General features: G+C 45.9%; 1 protein-coding gene across 7 annotated transcripts in view; it reads right to left on the reverse strand.

The window, feature by feature from the left end:
- Positions 1-273: 273 nt before the first annotated feature.
- ptgr2 (prostaglandin reductase 2) overlaps positions 274-16,930 on the reverse strand; it is a 47,075-nt gene continuing 30,418 nt past the window's right edge. For all 7 annotated transcript variants that reach the window (XM_078562998.1, XM_078562996.1, XM_078563002.1 and 4 more), the window contains 5 exons: positions 12,047-12,256; positions 9,693-9,814; positions 5,344-5,431; positions 3,871-3,910; positions 274-761 (listed from right to left, as the gene is read on the reverse strand). In XM_078562998.1, the coding sequence (XP_078419124.1) occupies positions 694-761; positions 3,871-3,910; positions 5,344-5,431; positions 9,693-9,814; positions 12,047-12,256 (528 nt within the window). In that variant the 3' untranslated portion in view covers positions 274-693. The remainder of the gene's footprint in view (positions 762-3,870; positions 3,911-5,343; positions 5,432-9,692; positions 9,815-12,046; positions 12,257-16,930) is intronic.

The following is a 16,930-nucleotide window of genomic DNA, read 5'->3' on the forward strand; positions in this document are numbered from 1 at the left end:
TGCCTTTAATGTAGATAAACATCCCAGAAACTTAGAATCAACAAGGCTTCTCTCTCTACACTAACTGAACGAGAGGTTAACGAGAATACCAGATAATGATGAACAGCAGGTGGGATGAGAAAGAAAACATTACCTCAGGTGATTCTCTCTGCCTCTCAGCCTGATGGGGCTCTATGAAATATTCTGCCTTTTTAAAAAAGAGAAAATCTGAAAGTTCTTTTTTTAAATTAGCAAAATATTGGCATACATCACTCCAACACTGAATACTGAATAGTTTACAAGACTTTTATTTTGATGTGAACTAGTTTTGTACAATATGCATTTTAACAACAGGTGGGATACTGGGGCCCAAGGAGGATGCATGCTGGAGCAAGGTGGTATACAAATAAAACTGCACCATTAGTAGTGCATAGTTGTGTTTCCCTCTCTGCCATCTAATCAAAGATAAAGGTGAGAGAAACCATAAGTGCATTCAGTTCATTGTAGATAATACAAACAGAAAATGCTGGAAAAACTCGGCAGGTCTGGCAGCATCTGCGGAGAGAGAAACTAGGTTAATGTTTCGAGTCCATTCAGTTCTTTGTAGGGTCAGGTTCAGTATAACAGCGTCAGTCACAACAGCAACAAGAGATGTTGGTGCCCTTGACTAAGCCAGTTGCTAGCTTCTTCAGGGTGACTGGGTAGTTTATTTTATTACTCGTCAGAGACAAGGACAATTTGTTTCCCAATGTTTCCTCCTTTCATCATGGACTGAAAAGCAGCTGCAAGAGAAGAATTGTGAGATTTACAGATTTAAGAAAGGAGGACAATCCCCAAGGGTTATTTTCACTAACTCATAACATACAAGACGAACAATGCTTTTGATTCAGTACAGTTTTCATGTCGTGCTGCCGCTGCAGCATTTGCAATACAGTCACGGTTTAAGGCATCAGTTTTCCATGTAATTTGAAATGGTACCAGGGATGAGGGATTTCAGTGGAGTGACAGGAGAAGCTGGTGTTGTTTTCCTTACAGCGGAGAAGGTTAAGAGGAGAGTTAGTAGAAGTGTTCAAAATTGTAAGGGGTTTCATATAGTAAATTAGGAGAAACTGTTTCCACTGGCAGGAAGGTCAGTAACCAGAGGATATTTAATATAATTGGCAAAAGACCCAGAGGGAAGATGAGATGATGATTTCCTTTACACAATAATTGTTGTAATCAGGAATGCTCTGCGGTGGAAACAGATTCAACAGTAACTTTCAAAAGGAATTGGATATGTAGCTGGAAGGGAAAATAAAACAGTAGGATTGTATGCGAAGAGCAGAGGAATGAGATTGAATAGCTCTTTCAAAGAGCTGGGATAGGCACAATAGGTCAAATAGCCTCCATCTGTGCTGCTTCTCAGTTTCTACATCTCTTATCCCCTTTTCCTTCAGCCAGCGATTGAACCTAGAGTTAAGAGTTGACACAGTCTCTGCATCCATTTAACACCTGTAGTCCATTTCACAGCCTCACCACCCTGTGTAAGAAAGTCTCTGTCCCATTTCCTGGAGTTTAAAAGAATGAGTGGGGATCCCATAGAAACATTAAAAATTCTTAAGGGGCTTGATAGGGTAGGTGCTGAGAAAATGTTTTCCCTGGCTAGGGAATCTAGAACACAGGGTCGCAGTCGTAGAATAAGGGGCCGGCCATTAAGGACAGAAATAAGGAGACATTTCTTCACTCAGAGGGTTGTGAATCTTTGGAATTCTCTACACCAGAGAACTGTGGATGCTCCATCATTGAATATATTCAAGATTGAGATCAATAACTTTTTGGGTACAGAGGGAATTAAGAGAAATGGGATAGTGTGGAAAGCGAAGTTGAGGAAGGAGGTTAGCCATGATCTTACTAAATGGTACAGCAGGCTTGAATGGCCAAATGGCTCACCCCTGCTTCTATTTCATACATTTTTATGAACCCCAGTGTTTTGTTTGCATTTCTTGTGGCTTTGTTAACCTACATTGTTACTTTCAGTGACTAGTGTATTTGTATCTCTAGATCCCTTTTCCTCTACCCCATTTAACTCCTATTTTCCAAGGAGTTCCTGAATCTACCAAAATACACCACCTTGGTTATAAATTGCTATTAATATGTCATTTCCACACCCATTCTGCTAGTTTATTAATGTCTTCCTGTATTTTGTCACAATTCTCCCTCTGTATTAACTACATCCCCCAATGCCCAATTTGGTGTCACCTGCAAATTCTGAAATTGCACTAAGGATTTCAGAGCCCATATTGTTTGTGTAAAGGGTGAACAACAGTGACCTCAAAATCAATCCTGTGGAAGATCGCTTCTCACCATTTGCTTGTCTGAGTAAATACCTTCAACCCCTACTCTCTGTTTTTCTGTTTTGTAGTCAGTTTGTTATCCATTCAGCTACTTATCCCTTGATTCCACATGCTCTGAGCTTAGTCATGAGACCGATAAGCGATATCTTTCCAAAGGTCTTCTGAAAGTCTAAATATGCTTCAAGCTCACCTCCCAATCTGGCCAGTCTCGGACACCCTCATGGTGGTGACCCGGGAGAAAATCACCTCCTTACCACTTCCTTAGTTCAGTGTCGTCCAATAGGATTTTGATGCTTGCCAAACTTTTGGCGATCAGGTCATCATATTTGCCACACGATACAACATACTTGTAATATTAATAAAATAAATGTGCAATCTTTTAAAAATAGATTTGAGGTTTTAAACCGTCAACAATCAAGACCGACAGATTCACTACCAGAGCCAGGAGAACTTCAAAATGGTTTTGCAATCCAACTGTTCCACAAAGCAAGCCTGCTGTATACACTCTCAAAGGGTGGTGACAATCTGTTAACTGAAGTGTCCTGTTTCTAAAGTGTATGCCAGTTTATTTAAAAAAACAAATTTATTCAAGAGTAAACTGTCTCTATTTTATCAGAATTGATATATTAAGAGACTCTGGGAAAGAAAAGAATCAACAAATCTCTATGTTTTGCCTTCTGCACTCTGAATCTTGCCAACTTACTCTCTGTCATCTGCCATTTCCAAACACAGCATCCAGACATTTAATAGACATTTGGCTCATGGCCAACCTCCTGCAATCTCTTCTTTTACATCAATAGTGCCCTATTCCTATTAACGCTCATTTCAACAGATCTATTCAGATGAAAGCTTAACACAATTAGATGTTGCTGCACTGTCCCAGCTTGCCAAAATTTTAACCTCATTGACAGCCATGCAGCACTGTCCATTGCTCACGCACCTCAATTGTTGCACAGAAGCTGCCATCAACCAGCTAAATAAAACCAAGTTCTTCATTTAGCATCCCCTATGTCACTAGATTCCCCAAGAAAATTTCAAGAGCAATCAAACTGCTGTCCTTCCGAAGGCCAGCCCTGCTTTCAGAGCTTCACAGTGCGGCCCCACAGATCTAAACGTACTCTCATTTAGAGGCACAGAGAGAGAACAGGAACAGAGAAGGTAATAAACGATGGGCTATTTTTCTTGTTTCATTAGCAAGTGGCCCTTCAACTTCCAGATGACAATTCGCTTGTCGGGTTTCTAGTAGTCTAATAAATGCAGTTGCAGTCTGACCGACATGTGACTCTTGTCTAACAGCAATGCAGTCGATTCTTCCTAGCTCAATTAGTGATGGACAACAAATAGCAGTATAGCGAGTGACACTCATAACCACTGATGCAACTTTAACACAACTCTGTATCGTGCGGCTAAAAACAAACAGCATCAATTCACCACACGTGGCGAGTGTATTAGATAACAAAGTCTTAGTATAGAGAGATCAATTAAAGGGTAAGAAGGGAAAATAGAAGTGTCTTAGCACAGCAAACCTAAGAAGGCATGAAGCTGACCATTCCCTTACCTCCAATATTTTCCAATCCTTTCACCACCGTCTCACGAACCTGCAGGAACAGAAGTGTTTGTGAGAGCTGCAAATATGTCTTATATATTCCTGCTATCCACACCACCACTGAAACGTCACTGTGGAAAGTGCCTGTACCAACTCAACAATGCTGCACTCAAGTCCAAAAAATCTAATTTTTCCTTCTGCCTTCACCCAAATGTTCTTTCCCCTCATCACCTCCTCTGCTGATTGTTGCATGGATACTCTCTGAGCTGGTAACCATTGGATTACTTCTGCACCTATTTTGTATGTTCGCAAATCTTTCATCCAATTTCTCAACTGCGCCAATCAGCAGCGTGAGGCATTGACTCGGGGTTGGGGTTGACACTAGGGTCTGAAGCTGTTGTGCGGGGTGACTACTGTTGTGCATTCTGAAGTCCTTGCTTCTTACAGCTTGTTCTTAATTACTGTCAACTAAACAGAACTGATGGAAATTGAAAGTTGGGCACCGAGCTCGGGGGAACATTTTTTCCAGATTCTGTCGAGTGAGATTATTGAATTTGCAAGAATTGAATTCCACAGAATGGGTCTTAGATGCATCTATTGAGGTGCTGGACACTAACAGAGACTAGGAATATATAATCAAAGCATTCAAAGTTCGGGCACTGGGACAAGTGGGGTATAAAAACAAGGACAATTTTAGCCTAATCTGCCCGCTGGAAACTGACATGATTGGGTTGGCAGCCATTTCTCAACCCACTCAATTTTAACTTTGATGGAGAGTAAAATCACAGGGGAGGTGGTGGAGGGGGTTGCTGGTAAAACGAGTGTCCGGAAAAAATCAAATCCCCCACCCACCCCCACCCCATCATTCTGCAGTGTTTTTGTGTATCATCTACCTACCTGCAGGTAAGGGCCAAGGTGCCTGGTAATGGGGAAGGAGGGCAACATTCAGTAATCACCCTGTTTGTCCTCCATTCATCCTGGCTTTGTCATCAACTCTTAGAGGCTCAGGCTCCAAGAGGCTCAAGCTGCCAGCACAGATTTCTCATGCAATTCACCAGCTGACATCAGAAGCAGATCCAGATTCCAACCATTTAACTGTGGGTTTTGCAAATTTCCAACCGGACACCAATTAACTCAGGACTTTGTAGGACAAGATTTACTTTTATAGTCGTACTTTTCCAAAATGAGGATTACATCAACAAATTCTGTTTAAACAGAGTCTCTACGAATGACAGCAACATAACTCATGACTGAAGCTGCAGCAAAGTCTCCTGGTCAAAGCAGGATTATTGCTCCAGCCAAACACAGTGAATGGTGGATAGTTATACGATACATGAGACACCTAAAAGGAAACCCAATTAGTTATAGGAGAACAGGATCCGGGTGTGACTCACAGGGAAATTCCCAATCATCTCCATTCTGGCCTGGAATATATGCAGCCTTTAAAAAAAATGAGGAATGCACCAAGCAGCCACAGTACAGTACCTTCAACTTCCCCTCCTTCAGCCACTGGCTCAATTGGACCAGTCCCGCTTCATGCTTATCTGAATAATTCAGCACCATGAATCTTTCTCTGCAGAAGGTCACAAGGGGGAGGGGGAGGTGGGGGGGTGGTGAGAGGAAGAAACAAAAATCATAATTAGAGCACAGTTCTGCCAATACAACACTTTCATTATGTACCAGAGTGTTGGGCTAAACAGGCAGACACACCAAAGCCACTGGAACAAAAGCCTGAGGACACTGTGCTGCAACACCTCTGGTATAAAGCACTGCACTTAGAACATTCTGAACCTAAACCTAATGGAGGGCGACTAATGAAAAGTTGTTGTCTAAATAAAAAAGAGCATCTGTTCTATCTACTGGATGAACCAAGTCTCCTTCGACAGCACCTTCCAAACCCACGACCTCTACCACCTCGATGGACAAGAGCAACAGACACATGGGAACATCACCAACTGCAAGTTCCCCTCCAAGTCACTCACCATCCTGACTTGGAAATATATCGCTATTCCTTCACTGCCACTGAGTCAAAATCCTGGAACTCCCTCCCTAACAGCACTGTGGGTGTACCTACACCACATGGACTGCAGCGGTTCAAGAAGGCAGCTCACCACCACCTTCCCAAGGGCAACTAGGGATGGGCAATAAATGCTGGTGTAGTAAGTGACAACCGGCTTCAAAAAATGAAAAAAGGAAACCATTGCAAGTTCTGTGCATTATTAATTATTAAATTTCAAGGACATTTGATACCATGTTCCTCAATAAGTTGAAAAACTGATGTATTAACAATAAAATACGAGAGAAGAGAAAGCAACCACCTAGGCTCCCACTCTTTCTTCCTTTTCAAAGAGATGTAGAAGATTATGGCAGGTTTGGAAAAGGTAGTCAAAGAAAAGCCGCTTCCATTAGCTTTTTGTACAGGGAGTAGGGGATGCAGATTAAAGTTTGGGACGAGAGATGCAGGGGAAACATGAGGAAGAACTTTTTTCTTTTTACACAGCGACTGGTAATAACCAGGAACTCATTGCCTCAGAAGGTCGTGTAAGCAGAGATGATCAATGATTTCAAAAGGAAATTGGATAGGCACTTGAAGGAAATAAACTTGGTCCACGTGAGTAGAGCAAGGGAAGGTGACTGGAACAGACTGGCATGGACTCAATGGACTGAGTGGTCTCTTTCTGCACTGTAATGACTCTATGGGCCTGATTTTGATTGCCCATTGGGTAGGAATGGAAGCGTGCATGTTTTGAAAATAGCGCTCTTGGATGATGTGCCAGTGTCCCTTCGGGCTGCAGCTATCTTCAGAGTGAGGACGGGGGGGCTGGGGAGGGGGAGGGGTGTTGGAACCAGCTTGCCTCCAATTAACTGCCGGTAAGCTCCTTGAAGAGCTCATTAACAAAAGCTGGTGAGGGCGAGAAGGTGATTTTCAAATCACAAATCGGCAAAATGGAACCAGCTGGTGCACAGCTGCCAGGTGCAATGCGGGGAGCCATCAAGTAAATGTTTTATCTGAAAAAAAAATCTTGCCTATAAGAATTAATATCTCAGATTGGGTACTGTACGTCTTAGTCAGCCATTTGATCACCCGTCTGTGCCATGAGGCTGCTGGCCAGCACTCTGATCTCCCGCCTCCTCTATTCTGTCAGACAGTGGCAGGCTCAGTCATGGCTGCCATTTGCCTCCAAGCATTGCACTCTGAAGTCAGCTTCTGCCTCTTGGCAGTGCCCAGCACCACTAACTGGCTGCCAAGCTTACCACCAGCCCAATTAAAGATAATGCTGTGTGAGCAGCACAGACACAGCATGGGGTTGGGACCTGGAAATTATTCCGGGCATTGGGTTCCCGACCCTGGATTGAAAATCAAGCCCTCTGAATCTATGACCCAATGACCCCTACAGGAAGTGGCTAAGTGTGGCCAGTTGTTGTGGGGGAAACTGGGCATGATGGTCATCCTTTACAGCAGTCAAATAGCTGACCATCATTCTCTGTCTACTTCTATGTTCTGAATAATAGCTGGGCACTGGAGGTTGCCCATGAAATGGGCAGTGCGGGAAGGGAGGGTGGGAAGTAGGGTAACAAGGGGGGAAAAAAATTGAGAAAAGACTCCTATGGATTCAAGTTGCACTCCAGAGGCCCGGGTGGATATTCCAGGCTGATGCCTTCATGGAAGAGAATAACTAGTAGCACAGGTAAAACTGGTCAACTGAAACAGACCCTCTTTAGTTGATCCAGGGGGACTCTTTGAGGAAATGCTGGCAGAGAAACAAATACTGTCAAACATTTCTCAACCAGCTGAAAGAGTGAAGCATGTCTGAAGGCCTTTGGAAGAAACAAGCACACGATTTGAAAATGTCAAATAAAAAAGTTGTTGAATGGGCTTTAAACAACCAGAGATGAAAAGGTTCTTTTTTATAGAACAAACAAGCATACAACTGGCATAGATTCAATGGGCCTAATGGCCTCCTGTGCTGTAATGACTCTTTGATATTGCTGGTGTATTCCTATCACAGGAGGAAAGAATGAACTTGCATTTCTAAAGCAGTTTTCACAATCTCAGAACATCAGCACTTTGGTCAATGAAGTCCTTTTGAAGTGTAGTCCTGTTGTAATGTAAATAACCATTATGAGCACAGCAAGTTCCCACACACAGCAATATGATAAAGACTAGATAAAGGGCTGAATTTGAGAGGTCACAGTAAAGCAACAGCACTCACCACTGACCTCGAGGAAAGCTGCCCACAAAGATCTAGCAAATTCTTGGACGTGGATTTCACCTTTCCTGAAGTCAGTTTGAATCTGGCACCAAGTCAAGGGGAAATTCCCAGGGACAGTGACATCATCAAGCAGGGTTAGCAGCCAATCAGACTGATGTATTCTCAAAGGCAGCAAACTAGGAAGTAAGAACCGCTGAATCCCTCCATTTTTAATTTTAAAATTTATTGATAGTGAAATAAATAATTGGGACATATAGGATTAGCTAGAATATATGGCACAGAAACAGGCCATTCGGCCCAACCAGTCCATGCTGCTGTTTATACTCCATTGAAGTCTCCTCCCATCTTTTCTCATCTAAACCAATTATCGTAACTACCTACTCCCTTCCCTCTCATATGCTTGTCTAGCTTCCCCTTAAGTGAACATGGGATTAAGGTAGAAGATAAAATATCAAACTTAAAAATTAAAATATAGTATTTTGTATCATAATGGGGAAATTTGACATTGAACAAATATGAAATTCTTCTTTTCAGGGCCAGTGAGTCTGTTCAGCAGTAATTATGAACTTAATTAAAAACCAAATTACAACTCATTTAACAAGATGTAACTTCAAGGGGTTTTAGAGTGAGGCTAAGCACATTAAGAGTGTAAGTTCTTGCAGTTCAATGATTTCCCACTGATTGCAGACTGGGGAGGGAGGACCTTAGCAGGAGAAGTGTAGAATCACTGACATCCTACTTTTGGATTTCCATATTTAACTGTACATGTGTGGACTCCAGAAGTTAGTGTCAGCTTCAGAGGTGAAATGACAGTGAATGCTGACAGTTTTGCCATGATCACTACCACAAAACCTCAGCCTGTTTTAGTGATGTTGGCTGAGGGATAAATAATGGCCAGAACACTGAGAACTCTGCTGCTCTTTGAATAGTCTCGCAGGATATTTTATGTCCAAATAAGGGCAGATGGGGCAATGGTGCATCTCATTTAAAAGACGGCAACAATGACAACACTCCATCTGTACTGCACTGGGAGGGTTAGTCTAGGTATGTGCTGGGGCTTGAACCCATAACCTTCTGACTCAGAGGTAAGAGTGCTACCACTGACCTATAGCTGACACAGCAATAGTGAAATGTCAGCACATTACAAATGAACATATGAGCATACAATAAGAACAGGAGTAGGCCATTTAGGCCTTCAAGCCTGCTCCGCCATTTGACAAGAAGAGCAAGCCTTTGGCTTACTAGCAGGTATTCCCACCTGAGCCAGAAGGTTCAGGGTTTGAACTCCACTCCAGACAGTCCTGGCGAGTGGAGATCAGAGCTCCAGAGCTGAATTGTAGGTTGACATCCAGTGGTTTACTCGCATCTGGTGTATGAGAGTGCCCCCCACCCCGACCACGTTGCATGGGTTTTGGGAGTTCATGATTTGTCCCATCAGACTAACCCTCCCCATGGGCTGATATAAAGATGGCTCTGTCCATGGAAGGAAGATTCACACTGTGGCCTGTCTGTTAATGAGAATCTTCCCACTACTGAACACTGCTCTCCAAGGGGAGAACAGGGAGATGTGAAAACAAGCACTCTCACACACTGTATTTGCAACTGGAATGGTTTGCTTACCTTGTGATATTTCTCTCCTTTAGGATAGCTTCAATATGGGGAGGCAATGGAGGAGGATAAGGCACATCTTTATTGTACTGGGAGATCTGGCCACAAAGAATGATGTGACTGTTCTGATTCATCTGGGTTTAAAGAGATATACATGGTAATATTCAACTAACTTAGAAACAGAAATATATTTATGGGGCATCATTTTTGTTAACCAAAGGTATTAAGGGCGTGGGGAAAAGGGGGTATATTGAGTTAGGTGGCAGATCATCCATAATCTCATTGATTGGCAGACAGGCTTGAGGGATTGAATGGCCTCCTTCTGCTCCTATGTTAACCTTACAGAATGATGAGGCTGAAAGGGTTAAATTGTGATAACAGGTTTCATAAACTTGTTTTGTATTCCCTTGAGTTTAGATGGTTGGGGCAAGGTATAGCCGACATTTTTATTTACCCTTTTAAAGAGAAACTATTTCCTCTGGGAGAGAATCCAGAGTATTGGAGCATTGTCTTAAAATTAAGAGCTGGGCATTTTTAGAGTGAAATCAGGCAGTACTTTCTCCACAAGGTTGTGGAAATCTGCACAGGTTGGGGAACATACAAAATTTTCGCTCCTGATAGTGCTGGGGTTTTGTTGGGTGAGTATATCGAGATGGGTAATTACATGGATCAAAGGAGTATAAATTCCCATTGTTCCGCCATTGGCATTCGAGCCTGTAGTTGCCGAGGCTTTAAACTTTGGGATTTCCTCTGCCTCTCTACCTCGCATTCCTCCTTTAAGATGCTTCTTAAAACCTACCTCTGTGACCAAGCTTTTGCTCACTGGTCCTAACATCTCCCCATGTGATTCAGTGTCAACTTTTGTATAACTCTCCCTGTTTTTTTTTTATTCATTCACGGGATGTGGGCTTCGCTGGCTGGACCAGCATTTACTGCCCATCCCTAGTTGCCCTTGAGAAGGTAGTGGTGCCTTCTTGAACCGCTGCATTCCATGTGGTGTAGGTACACCCACAGTGTTGTTCCAGGATTTTGACCCAGCGACAGTGAAGAAACGACGATATATTTCCAAGTCAGGATGGTGAGTGACTAGGGGGGAAACTTCCAGGTGGTGGTGTTCCCATCTATCTGCTGCCCTTGTCCTTCTAGATGGCAGTGGTCGTGGGTTTGGAAGGTGCTGTCAAAGGAGCCTTGGTGAATTCCTGCAGTGCATCTTGTAGATGGTACACACTGCTGCTACTGTGTGTCAGTGGTGGAGGGAGTGAACGTTTGTGGATGTGATGCCAATCAAGCGGACTGTTTTGTCCTGGATGGTGTCCAGCTTCTCCAGTGATGTAGGAGCTGCACTCATCCAGGCAAGTGGGGAGTATTCCATCACACTCCTGACTTGTGCCTTGTAAATGGTGGACAGGCTTTGGGGAGTCAGGAGGTGGGTTACTCGACGCAGGATTCCTAGCCTCTGATCTGCTCTCGTAGCCATTGTACTTATATGGCTAGTCCTGTTCAGTTTCTGGTCAATGATAACCCCCAGGATGTCGATAGTCAGGGATTCAGTGATGGTAATGCCATTGAACATCAAGGGGTGATGGTTAGATTCTCTCTTGTTGGAGATAGTCACTGCCTGACACTTGTGTGGCACGAATGTTACTTGCCACTTGTCAGCCCAAACCTGGATATTGTCCAAGTCTTGCTGCATGTGGACATGGACTGCTTCAGTATCTGAGGAATGATTGTGCAATCAACAGTGAACATCCCCACTTCTTACCTCATGATGGAAGGAAGGTCATTGATGAAGCAGCTGAAGATGGTTGGGCCGAGGACACTACCCTGAGGAACTCCTGCAGTGATGTCCTGAAACTGAGATGACTGACCTCCAGCAACCACAATCATCTTCCTTTGTGCTAGGTATGACTCTAACCAACGGAGAGTTTCCCCCGATTCCCATTGACTCTAGTTTTGCTGTGAAATGCCTCGAGATATTTTACTACCGCCTTTGCACGTGGGAATGGGGAAGAAGTAGGGAGGAGATGAGAATAGAGCTCAGACAGTTCAATAGCGCTTCAACACCTCATGTTTACACTTTAATCATCATCTATTGATTTGCTGTTAGCACAGTTTTTCCAGAGGTATAAGTGCCCACTGGGGTGGCAGGCTTCTCAACCAGCAGTAGCCAATCAATGCACCCTGGATTGCCAGGGAAGGGAGAAGTCTTGGATGATTTAGTTGGGAGAAAAGAAGGGAAAGGAAATAATATGTTATCCCTAACTGGGGAAGGAGGAATAGAGATCAGGAGCACCTTCATCCAATAGAAAAAAACCTTAGTTATCATCTGTGCCTCCCTGCATTCCTTCAACCTTTAAAATCCTTACCTGGCTTATGATGGTGTTACTGGTATCCCCTCCGACATTGTCAAAGTAAGCGTCCACTCCAGCTGGACAGTACTCCAGCAGCTTCTCCGCGATGTTTTCCCTCTTATAGTTGATGGCTGCATCAAAGCCCATCTCACAGACCAAAACCTGACACTTCTCATCTGTGCCACAGATCCCAACTACTCTGGCGCATCCTTCAAGACGACCAATCTGGGAACACAGTCACAATGTTTTACCAATCAACCCACTGCACCTGGTTATCAAAAGAAAAGTTCATCCAGATTCTCAAACATAAGATGCAATTGCAGAATCCCATCAAACTTATGCTGACGTTGCAAAGATGCATTTGTGTCACTTTGGGCGTGAGGCAACTACAAAAATTTGTGTTTATAAATGCACATACGAATTAGGAGCAGGAGTAGGTCACTCAGCCCTTCGAGCCTGCTCCACTATTCTATAGGATCATGGCTGATCTGATTGTAACCTCAACTCCACATTCCCACCTAACCCGACAACCTTTTACCCCCTTGTTTATCAAGAATCTAAAGAATATAGCGCCTCTAAATGTAGGAAAATGTTCCTAGTTGACTCACAGGGACATCATCTGACATAACTGACACCCCCACAAAGCAGGTGGCATTAGGATAGATGACCAAAAGCTTGGTCAAAGATGTGGGTTTTAATTAGAGCCAAAAAGGGACATAGATTTCTTGGGCTTCTTCCCCTACTAGTCAAGGGACTCACAGTGAGTGCAATATTGTAGCGGTTTTGGTATTAGACCAGTAACCTAGAGGTCACAAGCTCAATCAATTGGGTACTTTATGATCAGGCTGTCAGACAGTTGTTCACTAATGCCATTCAAGGATTGCACCCAAACAGCCTCACTCACTACACACTAGCCTATTGATAGACAACTGGAGCCTTAACAGCATCCCAAGAACAGAATTTTTAAAAAGCAAGATAATGAAGGCTGTGTCAACTAAGGAGAAAGTTTCCAGTGGCAGGAGGGTCAGCTACCAGAGGACACGGATTGAAGACAACTGGCATAAAGAACCAGAGAGGCGATGAGCAGAATTTATTTTAAAGGTATTTGTGATCTAGAATGCAGTGCCTGAAAAGGTAATGGAAGAAGATTTAATTGAATATATAATCGAAAAGGAAATATTCACAGGGCTATGGGGAAGAGCAGGAGCTTAGGTCTAATTGGATAGCTCTTTAAAAGAGCCAGGACAGGCACAATGGGCTGAAAGTCCTCTTTCCAAGCTATGAGATTCAATGCGCTGAATTTTACCAAACAGGAAGATTTACTGGGGTCGGGGCCCAAACCACTTGAGCAGGAGGCAGGACACAGAATCGGATTTTGTCACTTGTGTGCAATGATTGATTGGCAGGCCAGTCGATAACAGGGGGTGGGGAAGGGGTGTGGGTGGAAGACCCAGCTGTTAACCTGCTGCCACCATTTTTAAAGGGATGGCTGCACTTGGTTTAAAGATATCTCTAAAAGAGGCACCTGGAAGGAAGAGGAAGCAAAGGATTAAATTCAAACAATGACTGCAGCGAGAGGCAGAGTGGCTTCCAGATTTAGTGATGTCTCCCCGGAGGTGCTCCTTCAGGTGGCAAAGGGACAGCAGCAGGTGCTGTTCACACTTGACGGAAGGAAAAGGCCTCGCCAAGAAGCCATTTGTTGAATTTGCAGCCAAGGTCAGCAATCAGGGTGGTCAGGTGAAGATGGTTGCTGTGCTGCACACGATTCAATGACCTGGTGAGATCTGACAAGCTTGCAGCCCTGGATAGCACAAAAGGCAGCAATGACATGTGAGAATAGGGCGATGACCCAGGCCTTGGACATGAGCAGCCACCAGCGTTTACAGTGAGATGTGCAGTGGCCTTGCAGCGGAGACCCCTGGTCAGTCAGCATCAACTGCTGCATTAGCAATACTAAAGGGCTCCCAGCAGCATTGGCACAATGCTGGACCAGTGACAATGTCTGCAAGAGAAGCAGGCCCACAATGTCAGGGAACAGAGACGAGCTGGAGGAGGATTTCCACTGTTGTCTGTATTGATGCTGATGGAGGAGAAGGCAATGGAGCTAGAAAGGCTTTCAGCAGGGCAGCATGTCCCTCAGGGTGAAGGGCCTGTGGAGGCCACGGACAATGAGTAACTTCATGGTAGCGTCCATTAAACATTATGTTGCATGCTACCTATGGTGCACCTATGGCCAATGATGGCCACAGGGAGCTCTAGATGAAGGGTAAGCAGAAGGAGTTGGCGGAAAGCACCATAGGCACCGCAACATCACTCTTGTCTCTTCCACAGGTCAAGTTGTAGATGAGGCATCAACAAGGGCAGACCAAATGCTTGAGACCTCAGAGGAGGAGCCACCATCTGAGGGGACAGCGTCACATCATTCTCACACACCCTCCACCAGTGCAGATACTCGCACATTGGTGGGCATTAACGCGCAATTAGAAAGTGTGGCACCAGCTGGTGAGCATGGCACAGAAGAACGACACAGCAAATGGAGGCAGTGATAGCTGTGGCTACTCTCCGTGAGAGAGCTGAGGAAAGGCCCAGTGATGCTCAAATTTATGCCGGTCAGGAGCCTCAGGAGCCATCAGCAAAACAGGAGATGCTGAAGCTACAGTGTGAAATATGTGGACACATGTCTGAGTTACTGGAGAGTGCAGGAAGCCGGGCCGAGGTCGCAGGAAGCCGGGCCGGGGCCCCAGGAAGCCGGGCCGGGGCCCCAGGAAGCCGGGCCGCAGGAAGCCGGGCCGAGGCCGCAGAAAACCGGGCCGAGGCCGCAGGAAACCCGGCCGCAGGAAGCCGGGCCGAAGCCCCAGGAAGCCGGGTCGAGGCCCCAGGCCCCAGGAAGCCGGGTCGAGGCCCCAGGCCCCAGGAAGCCGGGTCGAGGCCCCAGGCCCCAGGAAGCCGGGTCGAGGCCCCAGGCCCCAGGAAGCCGGGTCGAGGCCCCAGGCCCCAGGAAGCCGGGTCGAGGCCCCAGGCCCCAGGAAGCCGGGTCGAGGCCCCAGGCCCCAGGAAGCCGGGTCGAGGCCCCAGGCCCCAGGAAGCCGGGTCGAGGCCCCAGGCCCCAGGAAGCCGGGTCGAGGCCCCAGGCCCCAGGAAGCCGGGCCTCGGCCCCAGGCCCCAGGAAGCCGGGCCTCGGCCCCAGGCCCCAGGAAGCCGGGCCTCGGCCCCAGGCCCCAGGAAGCCGGGCCTCGGCCCCAGGCCCCAGGAAGCCGGGCCTCGGCCCCAGGCCCCAGGAAGCCGGGCCTCGGCCCCAGGCCCCAGGAAGCCGGGCCTCGGCCCCAGGCCCCAGGAAGCCGGGCCTCGGCCCCAGGCCCCAGGAAGCCGGGCCTCGGCCCCAGGAAACTGGGCCGAGGGCGGCCGGGGCCGCAGGGAACAGCTGGGAGGGGTCTCAGTCTGTGAACCAACTGTTTTCAGAGAAAAATCAAGGTGTGATATCACAGGGGACAGGTAAGCGATTGGTTGGTGAGTATTTTGCTCATATATCTATCAAAACTCCTGTAATCTATTAGTAATTCTAAAGTTTTATTAGTAGGAGTAAGGTTTCCCAGCAGTCGTAAAGGGTGTAGTTTGCTTAAATAAAGATGGAAGTGCAGGTGATGTATTGTGATGACAGAATGTGGGGTTTCTAGGGTAGCAGTGTGATCCAGGGCAAACACACCCACAGTTAGTGTCTGCGGCTCAAGGAGCTTTGAATCAGAGTTATTGAGCCAAGCTACAGACACTGCGATGCATTACAGAGCGGGAAAGTTACCTGGACACTTTGTTCCAGGAGGTGGTCAGACCCCATGGCACTGGGCCTTCTGATTTGGTCAGTGGTCAGGGACAGGAGGGTGTGACTGCAAGTGAGGCAGGTAAGGGGATCGAGAAGGTAGAAGTGGAGGAGCCTCGGCCTTTGCAATTGTCCAACAGGTTTGAGGTGCTTCAGCCTCTATGGACAAAAGCGGGGGCTGCAGGATGGATGAACAAACTGACCATGGCAGCAAGGCATAGGAAACCATTCAAGTAGGGGGGAGTTAATAGGAATGTAGTTGTAGTAGAAGACAGTATGGTCGGTGGGGGGATAGACGCAGTTCTCTGCAGCCAAGAGCGAGGGCCCAGAAGACCTGCCCAGTTCCAGGGTTTGGGACATCTGCTTAGGGCTCGAGAGGAACTTGCAGTGGGAGGGGGAGGATCTAGTGGTCGAGGTCCATGTGGGTACCAACAACACAAGGAGTACTGGGGAAGAGGTTCTACTTAGGATGTACAGGCAGCTAGAGGCTAAATTAAAAACCAAGACCCTCAAAAGATAACCCCTGGATTGTTACCTAAACCATGAGTAAATTGGCATTGGATAAATAAGATGAGAGTGTTAAACACGTGCTCAAAGGTTGCTGCGGGAGAAATGGGTTTCAATTCACGGGGCACTGGCATCAGTACTGGGGAAGGTGGGAGCTGTACTGTTAGGACGGTCATCACCTGAACTATGCTGGGACCTGTGTTTTGGCGACTTGTATAACCAGGGCGGTAGAGAGGACTTTAAACTAAATAGTGAGGGGGAGGGATTGAGTGTGGGAAGATGTGATGAATTAAGGAGAGAAGACAAGGCAAGAGAAGACAGCAAGATAGCAATAAGGGTAATGATAACCAGAGCGTAGCAGGAAGGGATAGAGTGTATAAACTTAAAAGTGCACCAGAGATAAGGCCACAGGTTGACTGAAAACAGTAAAAAGACAGAGCTAAAGGCTCTGTATTTGAATGCTCATAGCATTCAGAAAAAACATATGAATTGAGAGATCAAATAGAAATAAATAAGCATGATCTGATAGCTATTACAAAGACATGGCTCCAGGATGACTAAGACTGGGACCTGAACAT

Source organism: Cetorhinus maximus, chromosome 18, assembly GCF_964194155.1.
Source record: "Cetorhinus maximus chromosome 18, sCetMax3.hap1.1, whole genome shotgun sequence".
Lineage (NCBI taxonomy): Eukaryota > Metazoa > Chordata > Chondrichthyes > Lamniformes > Cetorhinidae > Cetorhinus > Cetorhinus maximus.